This window comes from Argentina anserina, chromosome 1, assembly GCF_933775445.1.
Source record: "Argentina anserina chromosome 1, drPotAnse1.1, whole genome shotgun sequence".
NCBI lineage: Eukaryota > Viridiplantae > Streptophyta > Magnoliopsida > Rosales > Rosaceae > Argentina > Argentina anserina.
In genome coordinates, this window is record NC_065872.1 from 2,858,441 (window position 1) to 2,872,094 (window position 13,654).

Below are 13,654 nucleotides of genomic sequence, written 5' to 3' on the forward strand. Positions count from 1 at the left end.
GCTTTTTTGTATATTAGTGTTGGATCTTCTGAATGTGGGATGGCATGAATGCAGAGGGCTAAGGTTTAATTAAAGGGGATTGTATTGGCTTGAATGAACTGTTAGATCCAAAATCAGTCTACCACCTACGTCAACTAACACCATAATAATGTGTACATCCAATGGCTAAGGTTTAATTAAAGGGGGATTGTAGTGGCTTGAATGAACTGTTAGATCCAAAATCAGTCTACCACCTACGTCAACTTACACCATAATAATGTGTACATCCAATGATCATGCTCAGTAACCACTTCATATCTCCAATGGATTTTCGTTGGCGTAGTAATGCAATTGATTTTGAAAGTCACATCTTTATCATACATAAACTTTTCTTCTGGTCTTGTTGATTTGACGTTTCATGTATTAACTTGCGATCCTTGTATCTGTGGTGATCGCTGCACATCAGTGCAGGGAGTGGTGTCGTGCAGGTGTTAGTTCTGGGATATTTTCAGTTAGATACAAAAGAAAGATTTGAGCATCATCAATAAAACAAGAAACTTTGTTGCGTTCTGACTATTACATTAAGGAATGGTGTGCAAGTTCATACATAATTCACCTGCGGTAGCGGTAGCGGTAACGTTTGAAGTTGAAGTAAAGTTGAAAAATGCCTCGCTCAAATGTGCACTTAAACCCCTTCTTTCGGCTTCTTTCGAGAGTATTCCAAATCTTTATTAACTATGCAAAATCTTAGAATACTGCTTTTTCAAATATGCATTGGCCTTCAATACAGGAAATGGAAAGTTAATGCTATATTGATTGATTTTTTTATTCACATATTGTAATTGATTATATAACCTAATTTACCACCAATTGTTCCGTGATTACCTGTCGGATTCACGCCGACACTCCCCCTCAAGTTGGTGCATACATATCAACCATGCCCAACTTGCTAAGTGAATCATAAAAGACCTTTTTAGACATTCCTTTTGTCAGCATATCGGCAAGTTACTATTCTGTAGAAACAAAAGGAAAACTAATGATCTTCGCGTCTAGCTTATCTTTTATAAACTGATGATCAACCTCCACATGTTTTGTACAATCATGTTGCACAAGATTATGTGAAATATCAATGGCTGCCTTGTTGTCACAGTACAGCTGCATAGCACATTTAGGCTTAATACCCAAATCTTGTAGCAAATTTCTAAGCCATAACAATTCGCACACTCCCTAAGTCATACCTCTGTATTCTGCTTCAACACTAGATCGTGCTACCATATTTTGTTTCTTACTCTTCCATATAACAAGATTACCCCCAACAAAGGTAAAGTACCCTGATGTGGATCTCTGATATGTAATATCTTCCGCCCAGTCTGCATCTGTGAAGCCACAATTTTCAAGGATATTATTGTGATTAGAGAACATTATTCCTCTCCCCGGAGCTGACTTCAAGTACCTCAAAATCCTTACAACAACATCCATGTGGTCCTCATTGGGATTATGCATGAACTGACTCACTACACTGACTGCATACGCAACATCTGGTTTGGTATGTGATAGATAAATTAGGCGTCTGATAACGAGGTTTTTCAGTAGGGACTTGATCTGGTTACTCTGGTAACCGATGGTTCTGCTCAATAGGAGTATCAATGGGAGTGCAGTCCAACATACATGTCTATGTTAATAGATCAAGAATGTACTTCCTCTGACAGAGATATATACCTTCATTTCCCCGGGCTACTTCAATACCTAAGAAGTACTTGAGTGTACCTAGGTCCTTCATCTCAAACTCTTTGGCAAGCTGTTTCTGTAATCTATCCACCTCAACAGTATCATTCCCAGTAACTACCATATCATCAACATATATAATTATGGTTGTTACCTTCTCTTGTTGATGTTTGAGAAATAACGTGTGGTCTGAATTACTCTGTCTGTAGCCAATTTTCCTCATGAATTGTGAGAATCTTCCAAACTAAGCACGATGTGACTATTTAAGACCATACAAAGACTTTCTCAATATGCATACAGAGGTAGTTGGAGAAGCGGCCACATATCCAGGCGGAAGATCCATGTATACTTCCTCTGTTAGTTCTCCATAAAGGAATACATTCTTAACATCAAACCGCCTAAGTGGTCAGTTCAAGTTAGCAGCGATAGAGAGTAATACCCGGATAATGTTTATTTTTGCAACAGGTGCAAATGTTTCATCATAGTTTATGCCATATGTCTGGGTGAACCCCTTTGCTACTAGTCGTGTTTTATACCTGCTTACTGACCCATATGGATTATGCTTCACTGTAAACACCCAACAACATCCTACAGTCTTCTTGCATATGGTGGAGGTACAAGCTCCCAAGTATTGTTCTTTTGTAATGCATCCAGCTCTTCCTCCATTGCTTTCCTCCATTTTGGATCTCCCAATGCATCCCGCACTTTGTTAGGTACTGATACAGTAGATATTTGATTCACAAATGACTCATATGACTTAGATAATCTTTTGGTAGATATAAAATTTGCCACATGATACTTGGCTTTAGTCTGAATGGTAGGTTCATATTTTTTTGTTGGTTGACCCCGAGTATACCTATTTGGCAAAACATATTGTCTATTATTAGCCCTAATAGAATCACTAACCTCATATGGGTGATCTTCTGTACCATGAGAGCATTGATCAGTGGTATAAACAGCTGTACGGGAGACATGAGGGGCAGTTGTGTTGTCATCTTCTGGTACCTGCATCTCTCGAGTGACGACATCTGATGGTGCTTATGTAGCTGACACATTGGTAATCTCAACGGAACCTGTTACCATATCGACTGGCTCACTTGTCTCCCCCTCTCCATGATACAGCTATTCAAAATATGAATTCTCCCCTGAAGAGCAGTATCAGAAGAGGAAAAATAACTCATGTCCTAAAAAAAGATAACATCCATAGTGACATAGTACTTCCGAGTAGGGGGATGATATCACCGGCACCCTTTCTGATGTCCTCTGTACCCAACAAACACACATTTAACTACCCGGGCATCCAACTTAGAACGCTGATGTTGTGGAAGATGAACAAAAGAAACACAACTGAAAACACGGGCATGAAGATTATGAAAAGAGGGTAATGAGACATGAGATGCAAGCACCTCATATGGAATTTTCCCCTGAAGGTCACAAGATGGAAGACGATTAATGAGGTGGGCGGAAGTAATGACAGCATCTACCCAAAGGTATTTAGGCATGTGGACACTAAAAAGAATACACCGAGCCATATCAAGTAAATGACAATTTTTTCTTTCAGAAACCCCATTTTGCTCAGGTGTGTAAGGACACATCGTTTGATGAACAATTCTGTGTGTGTTAAAAAACTCCTAAAACACATGATTCACATATTCCCCCCCATTATCAGAACGAAGAACTCGAATGGTGGCATTATGTTGTGTTTGGACAGAGGTATGGAAGGCACGAAAAGCTCCAAAAACCTCATCTTTATTTTTAAGAAGAACAATCCATGAAAGACGTGTGCAATCATCAATAAATGACACAAAATATCGCATTCCTGACACAGTAGACTCTTTAGAGGGTCCCCAAACATCATAATGAATTAATTCAAAACGAATAAAACTTTTAGGAGAAGTACTAGGGGAATAAGTAGATCAATGACTCTTGCCCAAAACACATGTCTCACAACATAAACAAGACTCGTCCACACTAATAAACAAAGTAAGCATGGATTTTTTCATAACACTAAAAGATGGATGCCCTAAGCGACGATGTCATAACCAAACTTCAGTTAGCTTGTCAGAAGTGGAGAGTAAAGTGGTCTGAGACTGTCCCCCTGGTTTTTCCCCTGCGTATGTCAGATCCAGATGAAACAACCAGCCCCTCAGATACCCCCGACCAATTACTCGTCCGGTGAGAAGATCCTGAAATATCACATACATAGGAAAAAAGGTCACAGAGCACTGAGCGTCAGCGTTCAAATGGGGAACAAATATCAAATGATGAGATAAAGCAGGTACATATAGTACATTGTGAAGCTCTATGGTGGGAGTAATACGAACAGACCATGTCCCTAACACGGGGAATGCCTCACCATTAGCATTAGTAACATAGGGTACGGGTGGAGGGGACAAAGTGGTAAAATAAGATTTGTCATAAGTCATATGATCAGATGCACCATAATCAATAATCCATGTATCAAACTAACAGAGTGAGAAATATTGAAAACCATACCAATTTGATCACGGCCAACGATGGAGGTTGTAGGTGCTCTTCCAACAGTATGATGATCATGCCCAACCACACCATAGATATCTAATTTTCTGGAACTAATTGAAGAGTTGCTTTCGTCTGGGGACGATAATGAGGCATTGTAGGCCTAAGGTGTGGATACAATTTCCAACAGGTCGCACGAGCATGGTTAGTATCATGACAATAAGAGCAAGGAGGGCGGGGCTGATTCCCGAAGCCTGGTGGTGGTCCTTGTCGATGAAGGAGAGCGGAAGTTGCTAACGGAAGGGGTGGTGCCGGAGATCAAGCATGAACAGTCAGACTGGAAACGACAACCGGTGCCTGAAGAATACTCTCCTGCTGAGACTCATCCTTTCAGATATAGGTGAAAGCGGTGAGTAGGCTAGGTGGTTCGGTCATTCGGAGCAATTGATCTTTCGCGTTTGTATGCTTTGCATCAAGACCTTTCAGGAAATGGTGAACTCGTTCAAGTTCCTTCTCCTTTTGGTATCAAACAATATCCTCTTGATTTTTGATCATGCAAGGACGTTTCACATCAATCTCAGCCCAAATATTCTTTAGTTTGGTGAAATAGTGCGTCGCCAGTTGCCCATCCTGGTGTATTGCCAAAGCTGTGCACATTAACTCATGAACCTATATGAAATCAGAGTCATTAGTATATAAGCCGGCCAGTGTCTCCCATATGACCTGCGCAGTGGCACATGCCTCCACCAGATCAACTATCTCATCATTCATAGCTTTCCACAAGACGGACATGACAAGACCATCGTCGTCGTCGTCCCATTTAGTGTAGGCAACAATATCCTCAGGACTAGGAGCCTTAGTGACACCGGTGACATGTCTCATCTTATGCATGCCTCGAAGATGAGCAGCCATAAGCGTTTCCATTTACGGAAATTGGTTCCGTTGAGTTTGGCGCCCCCAAATGAACCACTGTCAGAACCTTTGACAGATACTTCGAAGGTCGGAACATTAGGGAGCTGAGAACCCTCTGTTTCGTGTCCAGAACCCATTGAAAAATAAACAATGTAAAAATCAGGGATTAGACAACAAAAACCACAAAAATGGAGAAGAATCTGTCTCTGGTGCACTTGCACTGACGGTGAGTATGCACTAACATGAAAAAAAGATATTGATTCTTGCTGGACCGGGTCGGGTCGGGTCGCACCGATTCTGGGCTAGGCCGGGTCGGAGTTTGGGATTGATCCGGGTGGTATTTTTAGGGCTGAAATGCCCCGAAAATTGCCAGAAATTGGAATTCATCTGCTCCCGAAAGCTGCCCCTGTTTGATTCGATCTCGGGCGGCGCGGTGGAGCCGGAAATCGGTGCCGGTGGAGACCCGAGTAGACCGGTGAGGTCGAACTAGAGCAGAGAGTGTGGCTTGGTGTCGCTGGGACGCGACGAAGAGGTGAGCGCCGAGGCGGAGGCAGAGGAGTGAAGGGTTGAGCGTTGAGGCGGGTGCAGAGGGGGCGAGGAGGACTACTCCGATTTGGAGGACTGCTAGATGCACCGCGGATTGCCGACGTCGTCGGATGATTCCGACAAGGATGGAGAAAGGCGCCGAGCTTCTGCAAGAACACTACCGGTTCTCTGAAATGGTAAGAACACAAAACCAAGAAAATAGAAGAAATTGGCTCTGATACCAAGTGGAAAGTTAATGCTATATTGATTGATTTTTTGATTCACATCTTGTAATTGATTATATAACTTAATCTACCACCAATTGCTCCGTGATTCACCGTGATTACCGGCCTGAAGCTGTGAAAGAATAGCCTCCCAAAATTCAGTAAGTTTGTCTTCTCCTCTCACCTTCTCTTTGGTTTTGCGTTGTAATGTTTCCAGCTCACTAAGAGTACATACATTGATCTAGAACAGCCTTGACATCTGCTTCAACGCTAGAATGCAAGCCTTTTCGCTCGGCGGGAGGTTCCTCTCCACAAACCGTAGCTCGATCGACTGCATCTTTTCTCCTAGCATCAACCAGCTTTGATTCACAAACCACCAGCAGTGCCTCCCAAAACAATGCATGCTCTAGCATTGCGCTGTTACAATAATCAACATTCATTTGGATATCATCTCGAAGCTCTTCCAATCCCTCCACTGCCAAGTCCTGGAATGCATGCATGTAAGGCTCCTTCTCCGTCGAATCTATTCCCAATTGATCAAACTCCTCATCTGATACGGAGCCGCTATTGAGATGCTTAGACATTAGAACTAGACCATCAATCGGCTTGAAACTCCCCTCTCGCAATCGATTCTCCGAATTGATGCTGCTTTGTTCACAGTTAAACTCTTCTTCTTTCTTCTCCCAATCTTGGAACTCGGCTCTTGCACGTTCTCTAGCTAAAAGCTCCATCTCATCTTTGCGTTGTGCTCTCTGACGTGCCCTTTAATTTCTTCCCTGCTTCGCTGGACCTTTTGATCTCCGCCAGTATTTCTTCCTCATCTTTAACTGCAATGTAGGAGTCGTCAAGGGGCACACGCCCTTGGCAAACATCTCGCTCGATCTTCTTTTTCCATAAAAACTCTCGGTCTTCTTCTTCTTCTCTAATTTCAAAGCTTTCTTTTCTGCCTTCTTGGCCAAGTACTCAGCAATCATTCGATCCTCCTCCTCCGCAGGCAGCTTCCTCTTTCTGCGTTGGGGACGGCCATGGCTCTCTTCGCTGTCGGAGGACTCCGATGATCTTCTTCTTCTGTGCCGACTCATTGTTTAGGGTTGTTAAAATCCTTAAAAGAAATATAGTATGTAGAGTAATGCTAGGTAGCCCATAATTTAGGAGACTACCTAGAAGTCTAGAATCCACCTTAGTGTCAACTTTGCCACATAAGCTATGTAATTCATTTATTAATTCTATTTTTTTATAATTACGAAATTCTTTTTACTTTTCCTAATTTATCTTTTTAACCTAAGAACATGCTAGACAACAAGATTAGCAGAGGAAATTGTAAGATCTATCATTTTCAAGATGAGTTTCGTAAACTCATATCCTCCTCTACAAGATTGGAATTTGACCACGTTTGAAAGAGGTTCTTGTGATGAAACATGTTCAACTATAGAACTTTATTGATTTTGAAGACTAGTTTGTGATCGATCAAATATAGATGAGAGGAGTGGAGGCTAGGAAAGAAAGAAGTGAATTGAGTTAGATTAGGTATAGAAACAAATTAGGTTAAAAAGATAAATTAGAAAAAGTACCCAAAAAACGAATTTCGTATTTATAAAAAATGTAATTAATAAATTGATAACAAATTTGTGTTTTGATGACACTTTGGGGAGTGTATGTTGTGCAGCAATGTATGAAATACACACATATGTGTATGGTGATAGAAGAGTGTCATATGATGCACGAGTGTGTATGACGGTAGTGTGTGGTGCAAAATGCTGCTACACACCATGCACTAGCGCATGCCAGAATTTTCCTAAATTTTGGGCTACCTAGCATTAGTCTACTCGAGGGCCTTTGCTTCTAAAAGGGCTACTGACCTAGACTGAGATTTCTTAACCGACTAGAATAAATTATTATCCAAAGACTATTCCAAATCCAAATAGGAACCACTACATTGTCGAACCCCAAAGTTGAAAACAACTAAAAGCTAGACAATTAGGAAAAATCTTCTGTTCCTACAAGTAGAGCGCAATAGAAGAGACCTCGTTTGGCAGTAAAACAGTAGTGAGAAAGAGAGAATTTAACCGGAAATCTCTCCTCAATTGGAATATTTGGATTAAAACCGGGTTCTTCACTTCTAAATCATGGCCTATGATATGGAGGATGTCAAATACGAAGAGAAGTTCATCCTCAACTCTAGAGGAATGAAGCTTTTCACATGCAAATGGCTTCCAAACAATAACAAACCTCCCAAAGCATTGATCTTCATCTGCCATGGATATGGCATGGAGTGCAGCATAACCATGAACAGTACATCAACCAAACTTGCCAAAGCGGGGTTTGCCGTTTACTGGAAAGACTACGAAGGCCATGGAAAATCGTCGGGCCTTAAAGGATATGTCAAGAGTTTTGATCTTCTTGTGGAGGACTGCACTTCACAAATATATGTGAGAGCAAAGAGAACAAAGGAAAAGTGAGGTATCTGATGGGCGAGTCAATAGGAGGAGCAGTGGCGCTGCTTGTTCATAGGAAAAGCCCAGAATATTGGGAGGTCTTGGTTGCACCGATGTGTAAGATTGCAGATGACATGAGGCCATCTCCTACTGTCATCAGTATTTTGATAAAGCTTTGCAGGGTTATTCCAACTTGGAAAATAATCCCCACGATGATATCATCGATGTTGCTTTTAAAGTACCTGAGGTTAGGAAACAGACGAGAGAAAACCCTTATTGCTACAAAGGCCGACCTCGTCTGAAAACCGCCTACGAACTTTTGAGGGTCAGCACAGATATTGAACAGAGGCTTCAGGAGATCACATTGCCCTTCCTAGTTCTCCATGGTGAAGACGATAAAGTTACCGACACATCAGTAAGCAAACAGCTCTACGAGGTTTCCTCCAGTTGTGATAAGACACTGCAGTTGTACCCAAATATGTGGCATGATCACCTCTATGGAGAACCACCGGAGAATACTGAAATTGTGTTTTCAGACATAATCAACTGGTTAGACAGGAAAAGTGCCCGCTGAACTACAAGGTCGGAGGGAGACTCGAGAAGAGATAGTGGAAGATAAGAAACTTCAAGTAATTCGAGGAGAATTGGTGACCAGGATATTTGTTATCGCCTGTCAATAGATTCAAAATCATTGTATATTTGTTACCTACAAACTAAAACGTATACTTCATATTGTGATTCCCCACTGTCAATTCAGAACTGGCGTGATCACAAATTTGTTGATCACACTGTACAAGAATATTTGTATATGTGAGATAAAATCGGCAGGTATGTAGGTTATAATTAAAAGAACCGAAATGCAAAGCAAGAATTGGAATGTCAAGATATCAGCCAAGACCACTCTTCTGTTTTAATAAGATTTAATTAACCATCTCCGTACCTAAAGCCCACAAGAAGAATTAAACTAGATCTGTAACTTAAACCATCCACCAACACCACCCTGGCTGAACCCCAGAAAACCATCCGAACCATCTTTCCCGTCCCACACTATTAAAAGATCTTCAATGTCCATATTGCCTCACTATTCTCTATGAAACCATGCCGTGAACTTTGAAATCTCATCATTGCAGATTTGCAGATATCAATCATCATACATTATGCAAGTAAGAATACACATGTAGCTTTGATCTCTTGTATGCTTCAAACATGTTGAAGAAAAATTTGACAAAAACTGAAACACAACCATCAACTGCACAAACCTGAAGTAAAAGTATTTATAAAATTAATGCAAATCAATTTGCCGCATGCATCTGCGGAAATACAGTGGTAACAAGTACCTCACTTTAAAATCTTACAATACCATCCATCAAAGTAGTACACAGACAATAAGACAAAGACCATAATCATCATTTCTCAAGCACCAAATGTGTTTCCACTCACCACCACTACTAGTACATGTTTGCTTTCACTGCAATCAAACCAAACAAGACATACCAAGAGTGTCTACATACCCTGCTCAACCAGATAATCGCCAAGCCTCTCCACAATCATGTTGCATTGTCCAGGAGTCATTGGCTCATCATAGATCCCAATGAGCAAAGCCAATGTAGTCTTCTTCACAGTAACACCTCCAGGGCCCTGAAATTAAATTCACCAACCTCGGATCAAAACCACAAACTGGGTCACAACACATAAACACAAACACCATGCAAAAGCACAAATTGGATCACAATGCATAAGCTCACAAATCATGAACAGGGTCAAAACCACATAACTAAAAACCACATCACCCTGCAAACACACAAACTGGATCACAATGCAAAGCCACAAACTGTCTCAAAATGCAAATTCCATGAACTGGGTCGATTTGCATAACTATGATTTGGGTTTTCAAGCAAAAAATGAATCAGATTCAGCTACCTTCTTCCCTCTGATGACAGCCCCAGGCTCTCCTTGGATCACCATGTACTTAGTGCCTCCAAGATGCAACCCAGTAGGAGCAAGTGTTCCAGGTTCTTCAAAGTCTTTCACAATGGCAGTAACTTCTTCAGGCTTCAACTACACCACACATTAAACCCAACAAAACCAAACACTTCAAGATTTGATTCAAACAAAAAACCCGAATCACAATAAAGAGGGCTAATCTAATGGATCAATGAAACTTCAAATTAGACATAAAGATCAAAGCTTTGAGCAAAAGGGTCGAACCTGAGGGAAGGTGGCGCTCTGGGCCCAAACGCTGCCGTCTAGGCCGATGATGGCGGCGGCGGAGAGGTGGTTGCCTTCGATTTCGCACATCAAGTGGTCATCGACGTAAGTTTGCCACGACATCTTGAGGTTTTGAATCGGCGGTGATCGGAGTTTGTTGGGGGGGGAAGAAAGTCTCAAGCTTTTGGGTTCTGCTTCTCTTCTTCTTCTTGTGAATTTCAGCGTTGAAACAACGCACCGCACACACTTTAAATATTGAAGAGACAGATCTTATTCTCTTTTTTTAAATTAAAAAAAAACCCCTATTTTCCCTTCATTAAAAAAATGTTTCATTTCTGATATTTACTGATTTTACTCTTTGTCAAGAGAGGAGTAAATTCTACAATAAGCTCTAGTAAATGAAGATAAACAAGTCAAGAATTTGGTGACTCCCTAATTCCGACAAGGGAGTCTCTAGTTACGATGGTAGCACTTAATCTCGATAAACATATAGTAGAACATTTTGATCATAGTCGGATAAGATAGTTTTTATGGTTTTTGTTATAATCAAGATTTAAGAGTTAAGAATGTGATTTTTTTATTAATCTTGTGTCAGAAATATAAGGTACAAACATAGTTGGAGATCAATTCTACTTTTTCTTATTGTGTTATATCAGTGAATATGATGCTAGTTTCCCCAAACCCTTTCACAGCTGGTTTTCTACTTTTCTGCATTAATCATTGAGTTTACAGTTCTTGATATGGATTGTCCTTTGGTTTGCTTTAAGCTGTTGATGACTTGTTCATAAGGTGAAATTACTTTGATTATATTGTTAGGGTGTGGTAAGAAGATTAAGAGAGGTTATGAATAGCATGATGCTGAAAGCAGAATGGAATAGACTGGCAAATACACCAGCTCATTTGAGCATCTTATCTCCAGCCAGCCCTACACAATCAAAAGAAGAGGAGCTAGTTGTCAAATGATCAAACCCTTTTCTTACACAAGCTTATGGGACCTCTATAATTAATAAAATCATGATGCTTGGTTTTTTTAATAATACCAAAGCATTTTGGAAAGCCAAGTCTGTGAGAGAATCTCTATCTCAGTCACAGTACTCGTTTCTTTCTGGTAAATGTAAAATCTAATTCAACTTTAGATTGTTGATTTTCTGGCCCATCACTTTCCCTAAGAATGCTTGACTGGATATTCCCTATGATATGTGAGGACATCAACTTGCACTATCTGAGGTCCTCCATGAGCATGTATATAATGAGAAATCTTCCCTGTGACAGCTGAACCATTCATCGCCGAATTCGCCATTGGTTCAAATTTGACGACATAATATATCAAACTGTCTAACAAAAGAGTGTTTTTTACCCACAAAGTAATATCACTTTAATCATCTAACATAGAAATGTGAGGGTTTATTCTTTAGGAAACCACAGGTTGTAAATACAAATGTGGCCATACAAGTGCATCAATGATGGCCAAGGACAGCAGACAGAGTAGATTAAGATGCTTCAATTCATATGGAAGTGTATTATATTCATCAATTCCCTAAGTCTATGAAGAACTAAAATCAGAAATCACACCAGCTAGATATTCAAATATGTGCTGGCAAACTTTGGCCAGACAAATAATCTTTAATATTGTTCCAATGAAATAATGTACCGTAGAGAAAAGCTACAAGAAAACTTAAATAGGGAATAAAGGATACAAATTATATCATGAAAATATTAAGTTTCTGCAATTGATCAAACAACTGCTTTTAGTCCTTCTCGCGTGGTTATTGCTTGCAACAATGCCTTCACCACCTATTGCAGGTGAATTTTGATGAAGTAGATGCAAACTTGGAACCAAACCCCAAAAGAAAAAGGTAAAAAGAAAAACAAAAATGTTCAAGAGGTAAATACTAGAACGTATTGTGGTAGATGAGCACCCTAGAGGCCTTGATCAGCAAGGTAATCGCCCAACCTCTCAACAACCATGTTGCACTGTCCTGGAGTCACTGGTTCTTCATAGATTCCGAATACTAGTGCTTGTCCGGTTTTCTTGATAGTGATTCCTCCAGAGCCCTGAAAAATCAATTACAAATTAAGAATATCATACTCTATAAAAACTTGTAATATCCAACCAAAAACACATTATAGATTCATTTTAAAGATAGTAGATATGATGTAAACGAAGAGATCATCAATTCACCATGGTTTTTGATCTGATTAATGTGTTTCTCATTCATATACAGCTTAACTAGTGAATGCCTGGTAGGCTACTTTTATGGCACTACATTCTGCAAAGATTTTTTTTAGCAAGTACAGATTTGAAGGCATTTGAAGGGCTTGCAGGTGTAAGTACCAATGTACCATGACTTGACTACAATACATACATTTAGCATATATGAGTTGGTTTTCCTATGATAGCACATTGATAACCAAGCAAGTAGATGATCTGGTTGACAGGATTATGTACAAAGAGATGAGATGATCACCTTCTTTCCACGGATAACCGCACCAGGTTCTCCCTGGATTACCATGTACTTTACTCCCCCAAGGTGCAAGCCAGTCGGAGCAAGGTGTCCAGGCTCATCAAAATCTTTCATGATACCAGTGATCTCCTCAGCCTTAAACTGCAACCAACATAGATGAACCAAAATCCACAATTAGGACATGCAATTAGTACATCAAACAACAATGCTGCATTGCTCATACGCAGTGCAACACATTTAATACCAAATGAGATCATATCATGGTACATTGCCAGGTTGCAGATCACATTGTAAAGCACAGGTTTGACATGATTCCGCTAACATAAAACATTTGAAAGAAGTTCGTGCATTCATATGCAAATGGGATATAGATGGATGATAAAGTACTACTAATAGTGGGGTTGAACCTGCGGGAAGGAAGCACTCTTGGCCCATGGGCTGCCATCATGACCAACAATGGCCGCTGCCGCAAGATGCTGGCCGTTGCCATCAATGTCACACATCAAGTGTTCATCTACATAAGTCTGCCACGACATTTTTCCTTCTCTGGTTACCTTCTGTGTCTCTGATATTCCTTACTTTCTTTGCTTCTTCTTTGTTGTATATAGGCTATGCCTATAACACTGGATGATATATTGATATGGAAGTGAAGGAGGGTCTTCCTTGAATAGCTTTTTAGAGTTAATGTTATGGCTTGGTCAGT

At 40.4% G+C, this 13,654-nt stretch overlaps 2 protein-coding genes and 2 pseudogenes across 2 annotated transcripts; 1 reads left to right on the forward strand and 3 right to left on the reverse strand.

The window, feature by feature from the left end:
- Positions 1-591: 591 nt before the first annotated feature.
- On the reverse strand, positions 592-6,925 carry LOC126793511 (cactin-like; annotated as a pseudogene).
- Positions 6,926-7,969: 1,044 nt separating this feature from the next.
- On the forward strand, positions 7,970-8,852 carry LOC126793519 (caffeoylshikimate esterase-like; annotated as a pseudogene).
- A 673-nt stretch (positions 8,853-9,525) lies between these two features.
- LOC126800371 (profilin) lies at positions 9,526-10,703 on the reverse strand. Its single transcript, XM_050527743.1, has 3 exons — positions 10,487-10,703; positions 10,199-10,336; positions 9,526-9,916 (listed from the first exon to the last, which is right to left on the reverse strand). The coding sequence occupies exons 1-3, from the start codon at positions 10,607-10,609 to the stop codon at positions 9,782-9,784; spliced, it is 396 nt and encodes a 131-aa protein (XP_050383700.1). The 5' UTR covers positions 10,610-10,703; the 3' UTR covers positions 9,526-9,781.
- Positions 10,704-12,351: 1,648 nt separating this feature from the next.
- LOC126800383 (profilin-2) lies at positions 12,352-13,653 on the reverse strand. The gene is made up of 3 exons (XM_050527752.1): positions 13,359-13,653; positions 12,955-13,092; positions 12,352-12,541 (listed from the first exon to the last, which is right to left on the reverse strand). Exons 1-3 carry the CDS (start codon positions 13,485-13,487, stop codon positions 12,407-12,409), a joined length of 402 nt encoding a protein of 133 aa, XP_050383709.1. The 5' UTR covers positions 13,488-13,653; the 3' UTR covers positions 12,352-12,406.
- Position 13,654: the final 1 nt, after the last annotated feature.

Coding starts and splice junctions, on each gene's coding strand:
- LOC126800371 (XM_050527743.1), bottom strand. CDS start 10,609: ATGTCGTGGCAAACTTACGTCGATGACCACTTGATGTGCGAAATCGAA. Junction 10,337..10,486: donor AGAGCGCCACCTTCCCTCAG/GTTCGACCCTTT, acceptor TGTGTGGTGTAG/TTGAAGCCTGAAGAAGTTAC. Junction 9,917..10,198: donor CTGTCATCAGAGGGAAGAAG/GTAGCTGAATCT, acceptor ATTTAATTTCAG/GGCCCTGGAGGTGTTACTGT.
- LOC126800383 (XM_050527752.1), bottom strand. CDS start 13,487: ATGTCGTGGCAGACTTATGTAGATGAACACTTGATGTGTGACATTGAT. Junction 13,093..13,358: donor AGAGTGCTTCCTTCCCGCAG/GTTCAACCCCAC, acceptor TGTTGGTTGCAG/TTTAAGGCTGAGGAGATCAC. Junction 12,542..12,954: donor CGGTTATCCGTGGAAAGAAG/GTGATCATCTCA, acceptor TTGATTTTTCAG/GGCTCTGGAGGAATCACTAT.